This window comes from Hipposideros armiger, unplaced genomic scaffold (assembly GCF_001890085.2).
Source record: "Hipposideros armiger isolate ML-2016 unplaced genomic scaffold, ASM189008v1 scaffold_354, whole genome shotgun sequence".
In the NCBI taxonomy this organism is placed as follows: domain Eukaryota; kingdom Metazoa; phylum Chordata; class Mammalia; order Chiroptera; family Hipposideridae; genus Hipposideros; species Hipposideros armiger.
In genome coordinates, this window is record NW_017731704.1 from 1,010,507 (window position 1) to 1,030,529 (window position 20,023).

At 34.8% G+C, this 20,023-nt stretch overlaps 1 protein-coding gene across 4 annotated transcripts in view; it reads right to left on the minus strand.

Annotated features, from left to right (window-relative positions):
• Positions 1-8,524: 8,524 nt before the first annotated feature.
• Positions 8,525-20,023, minus strand: part of GNAT3 (G protein subunit alpha transducin 3) — a 52,666-nt gene continuing 41,167 nt past the window's right edge. For all 4 annotated transcript variants that reach the window (XM_019661579.1, XM_019661578.1, XM_019661581.1 and 1 more), the window contains 3 exons: positions 13,016-13,145; positions 12,672-12,825; positions 8,525-9,995 (listed from right to left, as the gene is read on the minus strand). In XM_019661579.1, coding sequence (XP_019517124.1) covers positions 9,805-9,995; positions 12,672-12,825; positions 13,016-13,145 — 475 coding nt within the window. In that variant the 3' untranslated portion in view covers positions 8,525-9,804. The remainder of the gene's footprint in view (positions 9,996-12,671; positions 12,826-13,015; positions 13,146-20,023) is intronic.

Consider the following 20,023-nt stretch of genomic DNA (forward strand, 5'->3'; position numbering starts at 1 on the left):
AATTAGAGTGTCAAGGAAGAGTGTACTCAGATGAATGAATGACCTCATAAGGATTTTATACAAAGGGACAAGTGGTTTCCTAGGGAAAGAGAGAGATGATCTTGTCTTTGGGTTCAGCATTTTAAAATGATAAAAAATCAGGTTAATACCAGTCCAGTGGTGCTTATTTTGGAACAATTAAGATTTATGCTAGGGTAGGATTTGGGTGTAAGCATTACAATTTCATAACTTAACGATGGCTGCTCAATTCACTTCAGAGAGTCAGGATGAAAGTGAAGCCTCTAGAGAACTCCAAGGACCTTTCCTTACGCAGGGCTATTTTTTTTTTTAAGAAAATTGCTGCACAAAGTAGTATGTAAGTTCCATTCAGAAAAAAAGGCAGTGCTGACTCCTGGCACAAAACCGTTATGTACCAGATGGCCTCGCCAGGCCCAGGGTGTTTCTCCCTCTCCTGGGACCTGGACTTTATGTCAATCATCAAAGCAGCCTGTTACTGTGCTGAAGTGTTACCCATGTGCATGGTCTAAAGAAATACAAAGAGTCCCTATTTTACTAAAATTTTGTTTGTGGCCACATCATCTTATTCTGAACAGAACTGAAAACCAAGAAGTAAGTACAAAAGGCATTTGCTCAAAAAACCTGCCACAGAGTCCATGCAATAATGTTATTATTGTTAATGTATTATCTAACATTTCCCAAATCACTTGCTACAGAAACAAGGGTTTGAAAAGGTGCTTGCGTACTTTGTCTCCTTCTCAGAGGTATACAGCATTGAAGAAACACTTAACTTTATTTAACCTTCTATGTCAAAAATTGAACAAAATTAATTCCTCAACTCTTATTTTTGCTGAAGTAGTCCAATGTTAGAAACTGCCTATTAATCTGAAAGTGTCTTGGTGACAGAGCCCTCATCTTAAACTTGAATGATTCCACAGTAACTTTCAAAGTGCTTGTTTATAGTACTAATTCTTTATTGAAAAATTGAATGAATAAGTGAATGGATTGGTGGCTGGATGAATAGATAGATGGAAGGATTAACAAGTAAATAAATGAATAAAAAATAATCTTTAGGCCTAACACAATTAATATAATTATTAAACATAGTTATAGTAAAGATGAAATAAGGGTTGCCAATATCATCAGGTGCTACCAATAAGATGAACCAATATTTGCAATATACATAGAAAAATCCTCTAACATCATCATTTAATCAACATACGAGTATGAACGGTTTGAGGTTACTTCTTTCAAGTCTCTTCCTCTTTTACCTCCACCTTTTTCAAATCCCTTACTCTACTCAATCAAGTCTTCTCTTATACTATGAACCCTCTTTATAGTTCTATATACAAGATTACAATTGCGTGTTAGTATTCAGCCCTGCCCATTAATAATAAGTAATCTCTTAATTTGTATCAAGCATTCTTCTACACATTCCACATGCATTATCTCATTTGTTCCTGAGCTCTGACCTCCTGTAGCCGTTAATAGTTTTCTCATGTGATGTATATGGACACTGAGGAGGTAAGGACTTTGCTCCAGGCCATGCAGCTAATCAGGGAGAGAGCTGAGATACCAGCCCAGGTGTCTAACTGAAGAACCCTTACCTGGCAATGTTTGCCTCTATTTATATTTTCTCCATGCTAGAGGGGCGGCGTCTCTTCTTGTTTGTCTTTAACGGCAACAGCTTTTTCTCCTGGTAACTCAAATTAGCTCCTCACACATATAAATCTCTATGACAATGAATAAAATGAAACCTATACCTCTATATCACTTTGTGAAGGGTGAAATGTATAACTATTACATTGTTTTCTACACCTGACACTAGAAACAAACAAACAAACAAAAACCCTATACCCCTAAGTTGAAGCTCAGAGTATCACTGCATTACAATACAATACTCATTGTTCATCATAATGATTACAGGACATTAAGGAAAGGATAAAATATACTGAATATATTCTACCTCCAAAAGATAAAATAGTCTATAATATAGTTGAAATATTCATTGTGGTTTAAAATACCAGGGTTTGAAAGGAGCAAATCCTCCATTAGTTGGAAAACACCCTATTTAGTAAAAGATCACCCTTATAGACAGGTGATCAAAAATAAATAATGCCCTTTGAGTTCTAGATGGCAGTTTTATCATATTCAGCTTACATAACTTAGGTATCAATTATACTGTTCTTGCTTCTTGCCCCTCCCTGTTGGAATAGTAATAAAATATGGTACAATATGAGTTGCTTGATGAAGTGATTTAAAACTTCAACATGTTTCCAATTCAGCTCTAACATCATTAGTCAGCTGATGGTTGGAGATTAATGTCACAATTAGTATGTGGATGGTCGATATGCTAGCCTCCTGGGTTTGGAGCACTTGTAAGATGTTGTGGGCTCAGCTGGGCATTTTGTTGCCACAGCTCATAAAGGTAATTGTAAACAGACGTCTGCTGAGCCTCTGCTGAGATGAGGTCTGACGCTAGGCTCTTCATGGAGTAAGACTTGATTTAGCTTAGAAAAAGACTTTCAACATGAAAATATTGTTTTCAGCAGATAAATATCACAACAAATTTTGTAGACTCTTACATGATCACTGGAAAGTCAAATTGTGCACATTCTCCATTCACACTGTGTGAGACTAATAGATGGTAAACTGGCTGTAATTTGTTCTGGTCATTATGCGTGAGAAAAATATGTCTCTTGGAATCTCTTTAAAAATTGAAAGTGTTGCTAGTTATTTTGTAGAATTGAAACACAATTGAGAGATAGCACAGGCCGAGTCCACGGACAGTAGAAGTGTATTGAATCTTTTTTTAAAGTTTTTTTTTAACTTTTTTCATTAATGAAGTCCCAGAAATTGTATAGAAAAATTTACAACTACCGAATGGTTGGACTTAAATTTATGAGTTCATGAAGGTCAAAGTAAGTAACTGGCATTTCTCACTAATTTAAAAATGCTTTTTTAAACTACATTTAGCAAAGGTGTTTTAGGTCTGCATGAACTGTGAGATGATGCAGAAGATTGGATTCAGCATCTTGACTCCATGCTTTACAGCAAGAAGACAAACTATGGAGATTTCCTACATTTGATGAGTTTATAAATTTATGGCAAGACTATAAACCTAAAAATGTTATGATGGTTTCCCTGTCTCTCTCTCTCTGTCTCTCTCTCTTTCTCTGTCTCTCTCTCTCTATCTCTGTCTCTCTCTCTCTCTCTCTCTCTCTCTCTCTCNCACACACACACACACACACACACACACACACACACACACACCTGATTAATGGAACTGATGGAACTCCTAAGTCTGTATCAAAGATCACATCACTAAACTTCATCAAGAATAAATTTTATTGATTTTCATCTGAAATCTATCACAAACAACTAGATATATTTATATATCTCAGTAAAGGAAATGTTTTTATATAAATGGATATTAAAATGTGAGAAATTTAAAAGAAAACAGAAAATATTTGGATTACAGAAAACATACAAATAAGAGCTACACTGTGATCTACTTATATTTATAGACATTAAAGTGTCACTGATCTGTTCACTAATTCTCCAAGTTGTAGTGAAAGCTTTGAGATGTAAGCATTTCCCAAAGCTCTGTGGTACAACTTTGATCGGGTACATGGTTTGAATCTTTTGGAATGTTACAAATAAGGGTCCTTTATAGTATAGATGGTACCAGCTTTAAAAGTAACTAATACTCGGGTGAAAACATGATTTGTTTGTAAAGTGGTTGTTTACATATGCAGTTTAGAGTCTGTCCTGTTATTCTGGGGATAGAAGTTGCTTTTGAAAGTCTTGAAGACAGTTTTAAAAAGAAGATTATAAAATACTACTAGTAAATTTAAACAGAATACCCTTTAATTACTGTAAGAGTAACAAGCTTAATAAAATGTCTAAAGATTCTAAAGGTTGATTTCTTTATTATTTTGTTTTGCTGTATTAAGGACAATGCTTCATATGACGTAATTCTACCTTTCAAGCAGGTAGACAGAAGAAAGGCTCACATTTTAAGTTTTATGTTTTTTTTTTAAGATAATGGAGTAGCTGCCACAGGCCTCTGTGATGTGCTGCAGTCATTAAGCAAAGACCCAAACAATCCATTGATCTGCTCTAGGTCAGCAGCCTCATTTCAAGCCTCCTAAAACATCCTGATGGGTCTTTTTTTGCAGAGGCATCAGTGTGGTAGCACAGGCAAGAATGGTATTACTTCCCTTTACATGCCTTTAGGAGAGTACTATCATTTCTTTGAATACTGGTGGGTCTGACTTCCTCACTAGAAGCTTGTATAATCTCTATGATACTAAGGGGATATGACAAGTGGCTTTGACCAAACAGATTGCTGACATATTCCTGTAGCCTCGTGTAGGCATAGGTGGCCCCTAAGGTTCACGTGGCCCCAAAGGCTCACGGGGTAATCTTTGCCAAGATTACCAGGCGAAACAAGGAACTGTAGCCCTCAAGTAGAGGCAATGTTAGGTGCTTGATTCTTCTTCCTAGGCACAAATAACACTTGGAAACCTTCAATTTAAAACTGAAAAAAAAAAAAAAGGAAATCACCATTTTTAAACAATGTCACATTTTAAATATTAATTAAAAATCCTTTACATGTCATTCCTTTTCCTGTTTTTGTTTTCTTTTAATTACTCATTGAAGACAAGCTTACTCTGATATCAGTTTTCAAAAGAAATTGCTGTCTCAGAAGCTCAGTCCATATATTGGTTTGTGGTGATTCTTTACTCAGTTCCTCCATAGGTAAGAAAAAGAGTCACATGGGAAAATTAAGAATTGTTCAATGTCCCACAGAGGGACGGTTGATGCTAGAATTGAGATTTAAACTCAAGTACACAAGCACAGCCCAGGGTTCCCTACAGTGACCTTGTCACCTGTTCCAGGGGGAAAACATAGTTCAAGAGAACACGGCCACAGATTCACAGTGAATTACCTGCTGAGTAATTTACTGTTGGAATCTGTGAGTTTAATGAAGGCTTCTCATCATGGTGGCCCAGAATACAACTGTCCAGATACGCCCACTAGTTTTATCGCAAAACCGTGTGGCTACTGTTTAGCAGTACTCTTTTTTGCATTTATAACAGAACAGAAATATGGAAAAATAATAAGAATTTCTGTTTTTGATGTAACATATATGGTTTATATATTTTTATAATAAAAGTCTCTACCTTTTGTTTCAAGAATTGGAGACGATGCTGCTGCTCTGCTACAGGCATTGTTGGGGAACACATCCTATTTGTGAATAAAAACGTGAAGTGATTGTTTCTTGAATATGTTAGAGACTGACTAAACATTTGGGGACTCACTGTGATGGTAACCTGACCCACTCCAAGGAAAATCAAAGTGTTTCTTTTGCTGGCAAATTATTTCATATAACGTGTGCTATTATGAATGTACACTCATACATCAATATTTTTAGATGTAATAAAATATTCAGATTATCATTGGGTAAGAATTGTAGCATAAATCACTTTTATCTCTGGCATTCTGCATGGTGTGGTTTTTATGCTAAACTTTCTGTGCTGACTATAAGTACAATCATTTTCTCCAATGTAAGGCTTTTAATATGTTAAAATGGAAACAACCTCCATTGGTCTTGATAGTATAAGGATATTTAATATGTGACCATTTTTCATTTTCGGAAAAGAAAACTCACAGCAATATACCTTGAAAAAAATTATTTATAATCACATATGTGTGCTAGGTCTTGCTTCAGCCTGACCAATTTAGAAAATATGACTCTTTCAAATAGAATTTGAAATTCAAACACATTGCCTTTGTGTTCCATATATTATTCTTTATCTGAAATTTATAATAATAAGAGGGTCACTACTGTCCCTGTGAAGTAAATTAGGATCTTTTTATTTCCTGTTTCTTTCATGTGACTATTTATTTCTTAACTAGTGTGTCAAATGTGGTTTAAAATAAAAATTGTGCTATTGCCAATGAAAAATGTGTGGGCAGCTGCTGTGCTGTGGTAATAGCAAAATGTCACAGAGCACTTATTTTCCTCTTGATTTGATGGAGTGGTGATTATGAAAAAAGTTGTAATAAGCAGAATAATGCAGTGGTTAATGTTATAGCAGAATAAAATTTAACTTTGATTTACTGAAAAGATACACATTAATAAGCAACAATTGATTACTATTCACATAACAGCTGTTAGGCATCAAATTATTTTTTTCTACCTTTCACTGTGAGCTAATCAAGATTTTTAGACACAATACAGATTAATGGAAAAATACACTTTTCAAAATTAATGGTAACTTAAATTTAAACAGCAGTTTGATAATGGCCAAAATAATTAGAGCATGAGAAAAGAGTACATATCTGCATAACACTAAATAAATTTGAAGCTGTTTCAATAGCTTTGTTATTCATGAATTTGACTAAAATAGTGTATATTGTGATTATTGGAAGACTATCATATACTACTGAGCTCGAAGTTCAAAATGAACTATGGTTCTTAATATTTTATTATATGTTTCATTAAAGTTACTGGTAATCCAAATTGATTACATCTGCAACATTTGGATTGAAAAAACACATGATGTAAGTGTGCCCCCGTGTGGCTATACATAGTTTGCAAGAACATCAGAAAAAAACAAAATGGAAAGAGGGCCTTAACTGGTTCTATTATCTAGTGAATACCCACTCTATCCCAGGCAGAGGTTGGTTGTCTCTCATGCTTTTAAAGTTATTCTACGTTAGAGGAGTTACAATTTTTCTATAGTTCTTACACATATTTCATTTTTAGTTGCCGTACATGTTAACCAACACATCCGCCTCTGATTCTGAAGTAGTGTTACATAGGAAAAGCCATCAATCAACACAAGAATCTTATTTTTTGTCATATGCATAATTTGATTAATTAAAGCCTGGGTAATTCTCTGCAAGTATTTTAAAATATATTTTGTGATTAAATAGGATAATGGATCAAGTGAAATATTTATATTAGGGCAGGCTCACGGCCTGAAAAAGCGGTTTGCCCATTTGTGTGATGTACATGAAGACTGCTATTTGTTTATAAATTTTGTTAATCAACAAAATATTGTATATCTATAATGTATATTGTAGATGCCACAGAATTTGAAACCCCTTTTCCATAGAGCTTCTTTGTAGAGTTGCCAACATTTTTATTTGACACAAAGATATTACCCAGTTAATACACCTCTTCATTTGACTTTCTAGTCACTAGTCCCACAATGCAAAGACTTATCTATTGACCAGTTAGTTCGTGCTTTTGGAAAAACTCTGGAAGGACTAGTGGGCTAGTTGTTATTGACCCAAGTAAATATAAACCCGCACCAGATCGCTGAGGTAGTGCAGCGTGTCTGCCATCGGACAAATCTTAGAAATGAATGAGTTGGGAGTGTTAAAAATATAAGGCAGACAGGATTTGGGGACATTCTAAGTCAGAAAGAGAAACTTCAAATAACAGGAAAGTATCAGTATAGGCACATTTAAACTTAGAATGACAATGACTACGACTGCTTTTCTGAGACTCTATAAATGCAAGAAACCTAACAGTACAATTAAAAGGTTGAATTTTCAGTTGAAACAGATGTTTCAATTCTAAACAGCTTTAATATTGCTGGTCTCAGTGAGAGTTTCTTCTGGCTAAAGCATAGCTCCCCATATTTTCCATTTTGTTACTTTTTTAAAGTAGCTCAGAATGCTGTGCACCTACTCCAATCATTTTTTATTAAAAATTTAAAACTATATAATCAGAACTAGGCTTAATTTTAAGGAGAATGATCATTAAAGAAAAAAATGCAAACTTTTAAAAATATATTGTCTATTAAACATTCCTCTACTTAATTAAAATTTATTGTTTAGCATAGCAACTGTTTTTTATTTTCAAGAAAATTTTTTTAATTTCAATCACAGGGTTGGAAGAAATTTTTTGTTTGTTTGTTCTGTTTTAATAATCCAAACTTACCTCTAATTTTAGTTAGGTCATTTAATGTATTTTTTAAAGTTCTCAAACAACAATATTCCATAAATAAATATTGATGCCTGTCCATTTTTTTCTGCAAACTGAAATGTGTTATGTATTTTTAAAAACAAATTGAACCATTTTCCCCCCACCCGTTCCACCTAGTTATCTAAAAGAAGAATCTTAAAGGTAAGTGAGAGTCAAAATCTTAAAAAGTTATCTTACTCCTTTCTGGAAAATTCTCTTCATACTCAGGGAGAAGAACAAAGTTAAAGTAGAGTAGGAAAAAAAAAAAGACGAAGCAATGGATGAAATGATAGTATTTATAAGCTTGATTTAAAATCTCATAGCATTGAATGTATCCTAGCAAAATGTTGGATTGTTATCATTTAGACATTGGTTCTTAGCCAGAAAATTTTATTGAGTGTCTGAACTAAATATTTTCACATGCTTTTTTTGGTCCTTGGTATCTCAGTCTCCTTAATAATTTATATTTGGCAAAGAAATTTCAAAATAATTTTTCTTATAACATTTTTTACTTGACAAATTTATTTATAACTCCGTTTGTGTTTTTGAAAATAAATCCAGAGACACTCTAGTCAAGGTAACTTACTGAGCTATCTAAATCAATCTGAGCTACAGATTGGCAAATTGCTAATTTATGTTTCTCTTAACTCTAGTTCTAGACTATAAAAACCTAATTAGCTCTCTTTTCAGGGTAGTTCTAAATCTCATGCCCTGACCTACTATTTTGACCTATACCACCTTCTGCAAGTGTTGAAAGTAAACAATATTGAAACATGTTTAAAAAGTTTATGTTGTAAATGGTACATACTTAAAAAAAGACATCTTCTCTATTCATAAATCATATGCTTTGGTTTGTAAGGCACCAAAATAGCTTTTGAAAAGGAGGCTTTGGCCATTAGCGTGCCATATAACATTTAGAATGAACCACAGAGTACTAACAGAGATGCTTGATGTTTCTCTTCTAAAAAATCTCTAACTACTCACTCTTTCTACTTCTTATCCACAAAACCAAAACGTACTTATGCTAAGACATTGAATTATTTTTTTCTCTCTTGTAGTCTAGAATTGACCACACACCATCAATTATAATAATGTTCCTTGCTGCTGTGGAATAAAACGTGGGAAGTGAGTGGTCCATGGAGAGAGCTCTTGTTCAACCTGAAAGCCTTACATTGTATACTCAGTCATACATGGTCCCTTATTTCCAACCAAATTGGTGCAAAACGGTTATTGAAACCCTCAATTCTAAGGGTAAATTTAGCATTAGTGATACTTTCCAAGGAAACAAAAATTGCATGCATTTCTTTTGCATATATAATTTCCCAATAGCAAGCACATGTATAGTGAACATTTCATTTTGACCGATAAAACACCACATGTATCATCTTTGAATAGTCTCTACAGTACACCCACAGTTACATTATTAACAGAAATGAATGACCCTCAGAATCTAGACAGTGATATGGGTTACCTTGCATTTTTCATTGTTCTATGATTAAAAATGGGCCACAATGCAGAAGTTTATTTCTAAGCAAACTCAGTGTCAGTGATATGTACTGACATAGCATTACCAAAATATATCTGTTTTTAGACCTGAGGACTTCAAAGACACTCTCAACCACAATGTCCCAGAGAAATGGAAAATTATCCAGATATAGGTGACAATACATTAAAACTTTGTGTGAAAATTTTTTGCTTTATAATGCTAGTTATATTTTTAAATAACTTAATATCTATTAAAACTAAACAAATCACATAGCCTCTTTCCTTTTATATCTTGAAAAATGTACATGAGCAAGAATGGAAGAAAAAAGGATAGATTAGAAAAGTCCACAGTCTTTCAGATTCTCTTTGATTATTATATCTGTTACTGCATCAAACACAAACTTGACATTTTGGGTATCTGTAGCGCAGGTCATATGAGAATAAATTTCCTTATCTTCTTTTCTTAAATTCAGATCTAGAAACTGATTCTTGATGTAGTTCCCCGCATCTTCAAATGTATTTGGCCCTTGTTAAAAAAATTAAAGTAGTAAACATTAATTTAATTAAAAATAAAATTATAAATATCAGTAAATTTTAGGATTTTACTTTGTGAGCTGCTATTTGCTGTACCCTGTATTGAAAAATCAATATTGGTAATGGTGAATTATCTGGGATTTACATGACACCTAATTTGTGCTGCGAACTATGCTTACTCACTGAAATGTAACCTCTGCATCAAGAAGCTCACAATACAGTAGAAGTAATAATATATTTATATGTATATGTCATATATATGACATGTCAAAGGCTGTGTGTGTATATGTGTATGTGCGTGTGTGCATGTGCTTTAATATGACTAAATGAAGAATATAAATTATATATGAGTGAACTACAGAATGAATTGGTATTTGAGCTGGACCTTGGGGAATAGTCAGAATAGAGAAGAAAAATAGTATGAGTGAAAAACCAAAAGTGAGAGTGAGAATGGCCTGTAACACTAGACTTGATGATAGGGTTGAGAAGTGAATGTGTACTTTGGAGAATCTGGCCGGATGGAAATCAAAGATTGTTTTTAGAGGAACTGTAGGAAATGAAGTAGAACAGATGGTATGTGCCAGATTACGGACTATGTTGTTAACTAAACAAAGTAGCTGTGATGAGATATGTAAGACTATAGAGAATTATCCCTGACTGATGTTTTAGTAGAGTTAAATAAAAAGCCAGTGAAGGCTGTGTTAAGAAAGATTAGACTAATAGAGGATACACAATGGGTCAATTGGGAAAAAGCAGAAATAAAATATGAAGGCTAATAAATACAGGGCAGCTAAAGTGAGCTGTTGATGGACTTTATAAGAGAATATGCTTAGTAGGGAACTTACACAGGTTAGGACAATAGCACAAAGATTTTCTAAGGAGGTGAGATTTTGTTCCCACTTTATTGTTACTAGGAGAAAAATTCCATGAGGGACAATTTTTAAAACAAAGAACATGGCTAAAATCCAAAATACTGACAACACTAAATGATGACAAAGATGTGGAGCCACAGGAACTGTGGAGTGCTGTTAGGAATGCAAAATGGAACAAGCACATTGGAAGACAGTTTGGCAATTTCTTACAAAACTAAACAATTTCTTCTCATGCAATCCAGAACTTTTGCTCCTGGGTATTTACATAAAAAATCAGGTCCATACAAAAACCAGCACAAGGATGTTTATAGCAGCTTTATTCATGATTGCCCCAAATTGTTAGCAGCCAAGATGTCCTTCAATAGGTAAAATGATAAAGACACTAGTTTGTTTATGAAATAGAATATTATTCAGCAATAAAAAGAAATGAGCTATCATCTTATGAAAAGATATGGAGGACATTTAAATGCTTATTGCATTTCAAATTGAAAAATGAAAGAAGTTAGAAAACGCCACATACTGTATGATTCCAGCTATATGACATTCTGGAAAGGTAAAAACAATGGAAACAGTAAAAAGATCAGTGGTTGCCAGGGATTGGAGGGGAGGGGAGAGGCATGAATGTGTGGAGCACAGGGACTTTTAGGGCAGTGAATCTATCCTGTATAAAGCTGTATTGGTGGCTACATGACATGCATTTGACAAAACCAGTAGAACCATGGAACCATGCAACACAGAGTTAATCCTAATGCAACCTACTGACTGTAGTTAATAATGTATCCATATCTGTTTATCAATTGTAACAATTGGACCACACCCATGCAAGATGCTAATAATAGGGGAACCTAAGGGAGCTGACTAGAGAGAGGGAATATAGAGGAACTGTGTATTTTCTGTTCTAAACTAAAGACTGCTCTAAGAAATAAACTCAAGTTGTTAAAAGAATGTATACAGTCTTTAATTATGAGTCTATATGTAACTTGAAATATTCAATATAGAATAATTATATTTAATCACATGATAAATGTGTGAATATATTAATATTTATAAATGTAGAAGAAAGATATAAGCACAAATCATAGATAAGCACACAGAACTGTTCTGACAGAATGCCATGCCCCTAGTAACACCTGGTCTACCTATGTATATAAATGGTGAAATTGGGCTTGATTCTATGTTTAAATCATAAGTATTTCCATTTTACGCAATTTCAATGGCAACAGAGAATATAATTATTTACAAAAAAAATGTTGCCTCCAAAGAAAAAACAGCCATTCTATAGAACCAGAAATTTATAGTCATTGATTAATAGGGTCAGCACTAAAACTCTAGAACCTAGGAAAACTGTAAAAAGACAGGATGTCACTATTCTCAAATTCATTCATGCTATCTCTCTGGAAAATTAATTCAAGTGTTAAAGAGTCACTGGGATCTAACACAGCAGTACAATTTTTCATTAGGAAATATATTAAAAATTCTAATTTAAAATAAAGCTAACATTCTTATTATAATGTTTAAAATAATAGTTTGCAGCATTGTTTGATATACAAGTATAATAGCAACCCTGGTCTGTCTACCTGCCATTTATTCATTAGAGCTTTGCTTTAATGCAGAGAATGTAGAGAGGGTTTCCTCTTTACTTGTAAGATTCTTTCCAGTTTGGATCATACACATGACTCAACAAAATTATCACAAGCCTCAAATTTATAAATATTACATGTCAAGATTTTCCAGATACAAAAATATATATCCATACAAGAATTTACTACTATGCAATTAAAGGAAAAGTATCTTACCAGTGTACTCTGGAAAGCAGACGCTGAGATGCACTTTGGTTACTTTTTCTTGAAAGAGATCTTTTTTATTGAGAAACAGGACAATGGAGGTGGTTGCAAAGTACTTGTGATTACAGATACTATTGAAGAGGTGAAGGCTTTCATGCATTCTGTTCTGTGTGGTTTAAAAGATGAGAATGTGTAGGATCATTATTTGCAAAATATTCATGTTGGGCATTATAAACAAGGGTCTAGAAATAAAATTTTCTTTGGAAGACCTTAATTGCAATGGAAACTGTGGTAGTAATGTTGGAAACCACAAACTCATATTTTTCACCCTGGCCTTATTTCCCTTTTAGACTTACCACTTCTTCATCTTCCACTAGAACCATGTCATAGGCACTGAGTGCAGCACAAAATATTATGCATGTAACACCTTCAAAGCAGTGAATCCATTTCTTTCTCTCAGATCTCTGTCCGCCTACATCGAACATTCTTTAAAAAAGCAAACATAACATAATAACAAATATTACAAATATCCTCCATAATTCACAGTAAGATTAACATTTAGAGTTATAAATGGATGCTGCCATATCTTTAAAAGTTTTCTTAAAATTTGTATTGATTATAAAATAACTCTTATTGGGCCAATTTGCATCTCCAATTTGCAAGCACTAAAAAAAGAAATTTCATTTTTGTTTTAACTCATGCAGACTAGAATAAGATAATTCACACACTAACTTTGAGCACCTGGGAAATTTAAAGTAGTTTAGAGTTTTAGTAAGAAACTTAGCCTTAGGAGATTTTGATCAAAGTATATGTATAGTCTTAAACTGACAAAATCTACAGAAAGATTGGAAGCTATGATTCATGGCTGTTTTCTAAACTCCACCTGCATTCATTCATTCTTTCACTCAAATAGTTATTTGAACTGATCATGAATTGAAAGAATTAATATGTTAGAATGTTCATGCTACCCAAAGCAGTATCCAGAATCAATGTAATCTCTATCAAAATTCCAATGGTAATTTTCACAGAAATACAGCAAAACATCCTAAAATTAGTAAGGAACCACAAAAGACCCCAATAGCCAAAGCAATTTTGAGAAATAAGAACAAAGTTTGAGGCATCACATTCCCTGATTTCAAACTCTATTACAAAGATATAGTAATTAAAACAGCATAATATTGGCATAAAAACAGACACATAGTCACAAAGAACATAATAGACAGCCCAGAAATAAATCCATTCATACATGGTCAATTAACTTATGACAAAGAAGCCAAGAATATATAATGGGGGAAAGAACAGCCTCTTCAATAAATGGTGTTGGGAAAACTGGATTCATATGAAAAAGAATGAAACTGAACTATAATCTTACCCCATACACAATAATTAACTCAGGATGGATTAAAAACGTTGAGTGTAAGACCTGAAACCATAGAACTCCTAGAAGAAAAATTGGTGGAAAGCTCCTTGACATAGGTCTTGCAAATGACCTTTTAAAAATCTAAAACTGAAAGCAAAAGCAACAAAAGCAGAAATAAACAAATGAGAGTACATTGAATGAAAAAGCTTTTGCACAAAAAAGGAAACCATCTACAATATAAAAAAAGCAACCTACTGAATGGGAAAAATAATTGCAAATCATATATCTGGTAAGGGGTTAACAGTCAAGATAAACAAATCTTACAACTCAATAGCAAAACCAAATAATCCATTTAAAAATGGATGGACTTCTAGTCAAGGTGGTGGAGTAGGTAAACACTGTGCTTGCCTCCTGTTACTACCACGTCAAAATTACAACTAAACTACAGAAGAACCATCACTGAGAATCACCTGGAATCTAGCTGAACTGCAGGGGCACACAGAAGTGCTAACAGAGTGCTTCTCCCACACAGAAGTGCTAACAGAATCTATTGTTTCTTTGTCGAACCCTCTCTCTCCCAGCATGCAGACGCAGGTGGCTGCCATACCTGAGTCTCCATCAACATAGCTAACACCATTTATCCATCCCATCCTGGATTCCTTGAGACCCTGCCCCACCCAACTTTGGGGCACAAGCTGCTTCCAGTGGCTTTTCCATACAAACAGCCTGTCTTGGCTTAAGCTGTGGACTTTCCTAAAATTTGTTAAAGTTCACAAACAAGCAGCATCTGGCTTTGGTGTGTCCTGTACCTCTTGCTGAGCAGTCCCAAGCCCAACATTAGTGGAAGTTGGGTTCAACTTGCAGCTTGGCCTCTCGAGGCACCTACAAGCCCAGTGAAGGTAGCAGCCATCTGCAGATTGCTTTGTGGCTCATGCCAGGTGTTCCCAGGCAGGACATAGGCTGTGGCTGAACTTAGTCTGCAGCAGGGCCCCAGTGCTGGCACCTCCAGTGGCCAGTGTTAGACTGAGCTGGAAAATCACTGGGTCCCCTCCAAGGATGACACATTGAAAGGGCAGACTGGGCAGGCACCAGAGCCCTGCTAAAGTGAATCCTTCTCCATAGGGTCAGTCACTGAACAACAGCTCTACACTGTAGTCATGGCAAGTCCTCAAAACCAATCAGCCTGAGGGTCAATTCCCTCTACTGATGTACAAACAGCAACCAAGTTTCAACTACAACAGGAAGGCACACAGCCAACACAAGGAATATACCTGAAGCATCCAGCTCAGGTGATCAGGGAGACTGTGCCACTAGGTCCCATAGGACACCTATTACATAAAGCACTCTACTAAGACTGGGAGACATAGCTGTCCTACCTAATACAAAGAAACAAACACAGGGAGGCAGCCAAAATGGGGCTACAAAGACCATGTCCCAAATAAAAGAACAGAACAAAGCTCCAGAAAAAGGACTAAACAAAATGGAGACAAGCAATCTACAAGATACAGAGTTGAAAACACTGGTTATAAGGATGCTCAATGATCTCAGGGGGAACTTTAACAAAGAGATGGGCAACATAAAATTGGATAGCAGGTAAGGGGGGGAGGGGGTGGCAGATGAGGGTAAAAGGGATCAAATATATGGTGATGGAAGGAGAACTGACTCTGGGTGGTGAACACACAATGTGATATATAGATGATGTATTACAGAATTTTACACCTGAAACCTTTGTAACTTTACTAACAATTGTCATCCCAATAAATTTTAATTTGAAAAAAATAAAGAAAACTTAAAAAAGAACCAGTCAGAAATAAAGAATATAATAACTAAAATGAAGAATACATTAGAGGGAATCAACAGTAGATTAGATGAAGCAGAGGATCGAATCAATGATTTAGAAGATAAGGTAGCAGGAAACACCAAGTCAGAACAGCAAAAAAAAAAAAAAAAAAGAAGAATCCAAAAAATGAGCATAGTTTAAGGGTCTCTTGGACAATATAAAATGGACCAACATTTGCATCACATGGGTACTGAAAGGAGAAGAGAAAGTGCAAGGAATTGAAAACTGATTTGAAGAAATAATGAGTGAAAACTTCTCTAGCCTGGCAAATAGACATACAAGCCCAGGGACACAGAGAGTCCTAAAGAGAGGAATCCAAAAAGGCCCACAGCAAGACACATCATGATTAAAATGCCAAAGGTTAAAAACAAAGAGAGAACCTTAAAAGCAGCAAGAGAAAAGCAGTCAGTTACCTTCAGGGAGCTCCCATAAGACTGTCAGCTGATTTCTCAACAGAAACTTTCCAGGCCAGAAGGGATTGACATGAAATATTCAAGATCATAAAAAGCAAGGGCCTACAACTAAGATTACTCTACCCAGCAAAGCTATCATTTAGAATTGAAACACAGATAAAGAGATTCCCAAACAAGAAAAAGCTAAAGGAGTTCATCACCACCAATCTAGTATTATAAGAAAAATTAGAGGGATTTCTTTAAGATGAGGCAAAAAAAGACAAAAAATATGAATAATAAAATGACAATAACTATGTATCTACCAACAAGTACTTTCATTGTAAATGGATTCAATGCTCTAATCAAAAGACATAGGAGAGGTGAATGGATAAGAAAACAAGACCCTTATATATGCTACCTGTAAGAGACGTATTTCAGATCAAAAGACTAATAGTAAAGTGATGGGAAAAAGATGAAAATGGAAGTGAAAAAAAAAAAAGCTGGAGTAGCAATACTTATAACCAGACAAATTAGACTGTAAAACAAAAGCTGTAATAAGAGACAATGAAGGACCCAGCAATCCCACTACTGGGTATTTATCCAAAAATCCCAAAATGCTACTTCCAGGGAGAAAATGCTCCTTCACTGCAGCATTATTTGCAATAGCTAAGATGTGTAGTCAGCCTGGGTGTTTGTTGATGGATGAATGGATAAAGAGGAGATGGTACATATATACAATGGAATATTGCTCAGCTAAGGAAGGGAATGGGTTCCTGCTATGTGTGGTGGCATGGATAGACCTGGAGGCCATTGTGCTGAGTGGAGTATGTCAGACAAAGAAAGACAGGTGCAACATGATTTCGCTTATATGTGGAATCTAAAGCACAAAATAAACAAACAAAACAGAACAAACCTATAGAGAACATATTGATGGTTGCCTGATGGGAGGTGGGTTGTGGGGATAGGGAAAAAGGGGAAGGGATTAAGAAGTACAAATTGGTTGTTACACAATAGTCATGGGGTCTTAGGGTATAGCATTAGGAATATAGTTAATATTATTGTAATAACTATGTATAGTGCCAGGAGTGTACTAGAATAGGCAGGGGATCATTTCTTAAATTATATAAATGTAACCTATGCAAATGTAAACTATGCTGTACACTTGAAATTAACATAAAATAATATTGAAAGTCAACTGTAATTGAGAAATTAAAAAGGTGGGTAAAAGGTAAAAGGGAAAAAGAGGTTCAAATTTCCAGTTATAAAACAAGTAAGTCATGGGGCTCTAATATATAGCATAGGAGATATAGTCAATAATATTGTGATAGCATGGTACTATGTCAGATGGCTGCTGGACTTATGGTGATCACTTCTTTAGGTATATAAATATTGAATAACTATGATGTACACCTAAAACTAATATAATATCTTAACTATATTTTAATTTTAAAAAATCTTTAAAAAATGGGCAGAGGTCTACATAGATATTTTTCTATAGAACACAGATGGTCAACAGTTACATGAAAAGATGTTCAACATCATTAATCAGGGAAATGCAAATCAAAACCACAGTGAGCTATTACCTCACACCTGTTAGAAAGGCTGCTGTGAAAAGACAAGGAATAACAAGTGTACGTGAGGATGTGGAGAAAAGGAAGGCCTTTTGCACTGTTGGTGGGAATGTAGGTTGGTGTAGCCAGTATGGAAAACAGTAAGAAGTTTCCTCAAAAAATTAAAAATAGAGATACCATGTGATATAGCAATTTTATTTCTTGTATTTATCAAACAAAATACTAATTTGAAAAAATATATGTATCCCCATGTTCATCGTAGCATTACTTACAATAGCCAAGAAAGATATGGAAGCAACCATTGATAGATGAATATATAACCATATATGAACATTATTCAGCTAGAAAAAAAGAAGACAATCTTGCCATTTGCTACACATGGGTGGAGTTAAATAAGTCAGAGAAAGACAAATACTGTATAGTCTCTTTTATATGTGGAATCTAAAAAACAAATAAACTCAAGCTTATAGATGCAAATAACAGAGTGGTGGTTGCAAGCTGTAGAGAGTGGGGGTGGGAGAAATGGCAAATTCTTTTTTTTTGTATTTTAGTTTAAATAAATTGAATACAATTTTTTAGAAAACAATTATTGTCTTTTGTATTGTGTACTAGACACTGTACTGGGCCTACTGACACAAAAATGAAAAGATTCAGTTGTTATCTTCAAAGAGCTCTCTGTTGCAGAGAGAAAAACAAATAGGTTTTTATAATATGATTTAATAAATATTCTAATCTGCAAGGTAGAATGTGAGCCCAGAGGAAGACTTAAGTCAGCCTGAGGGATTATAATATTTATCCAGAGGAGGTGTTTGAAAATTTGGCCTTTCCTGTCTTGTGGTGTTTTGGTAAAAGGCACTACTGTGGACATAACAACTTAATATGGAAGCTGGGAGCTTAATTTTTAATCCCTCTGTTTCCCTTATCCTCTGTATGGAACATATCCAAAATGCAGTTCCTAACTCACCCTCTTCTTTCCAACTCGTCTCCTCTTGTGTAGGCCAACAACATTTGTCACCAGGGCCACTGAAAGACTTCACCAACTTTCCAATGGCTTCCGTTTTCCCTCCAGAATCAAACACAAACTGATTGATGACCACTAAGGCTCTAGCTATTTTGGTTCTTGCTTACCTTTCCAAGCTTAATTCATAACCACTTTCCTCTTTTTAATACAGTTCAATCACAAGTCTGTTCTTTCAGTTCCTTTAATATAAATCTAACTTTTTGCTACTTCAGGACATTTGCACTTTTGTCTCCTTTCCATGTGACATGATTCCCTTTACCCTTATGTAACACTTCTTCTTTCTCAACTTAATAGGTCTCAGCATCAATATCTCCTCTACAAAGAAGGCTCTCTCCATCACTCATTTAAGCTCCATCACATCGCTCTCTTTATTTCCTTTACAATAATTGTCATAATCAATTTTTAACTGGTTTGTTTATTTTTTACATATTTAATAGAATAGTGCTTCATGAAAACAGGGCCCTTTTTTTTTATTGGCGATGACTATACCCCCAGGGCCAGGCCCTATGCCTGACACATAATAGACATGCAATAAATATTTGCTAAATAAATGAATGCATTCCATGTTAATGGGGTGGAGCAGGTATTTTTATGTAAAGTGCATGTGCAAGTCATCAAAGAGTGGGAGAACATGGCATGATTGAAGTAAGCAAGTAATGTATATTTTTGGGACCATGAAGATTAAGGTAAAAACATTGAGATATGTGGCCTAATATTTATTCATTTATTCATCAAATGTTTATTGATCATGTTAGGTATTAGATATTTAACCTCAAGAAGCTTCTCTAATCTGCTTGGTGGTGGTGGTGGTATGTGTGCACGTTTGTGAATAGACTTAGGAAACATATACAATAGAGAGTGTAGGGGGTGGGATGTAATTCAAAATGGAGTGACTAGAAACTTCAGGAGATGAGAGGCAAAAACCTAAGAAAGTTAGATTTGAGGGACTGAGCCAGTGGATGTCTAGGAAGAATGTCCCAGGTAGAGGCAACAGAAGAAACAGCAAGAGCAAATGATTTGAGCAGGCAGGGAAAAGCCTGAGGTGTTAAGCCAGAAGTATGTTTACTGGGTCTTTTGTATTACAAGAGAAGATTAGATTTTATGTTGCAGTCCAGGGGGAACTATGAGAGATTTTTGCATAGAGAATTAGCATTATTCCTTTGTTTGTTTATTCTTATGT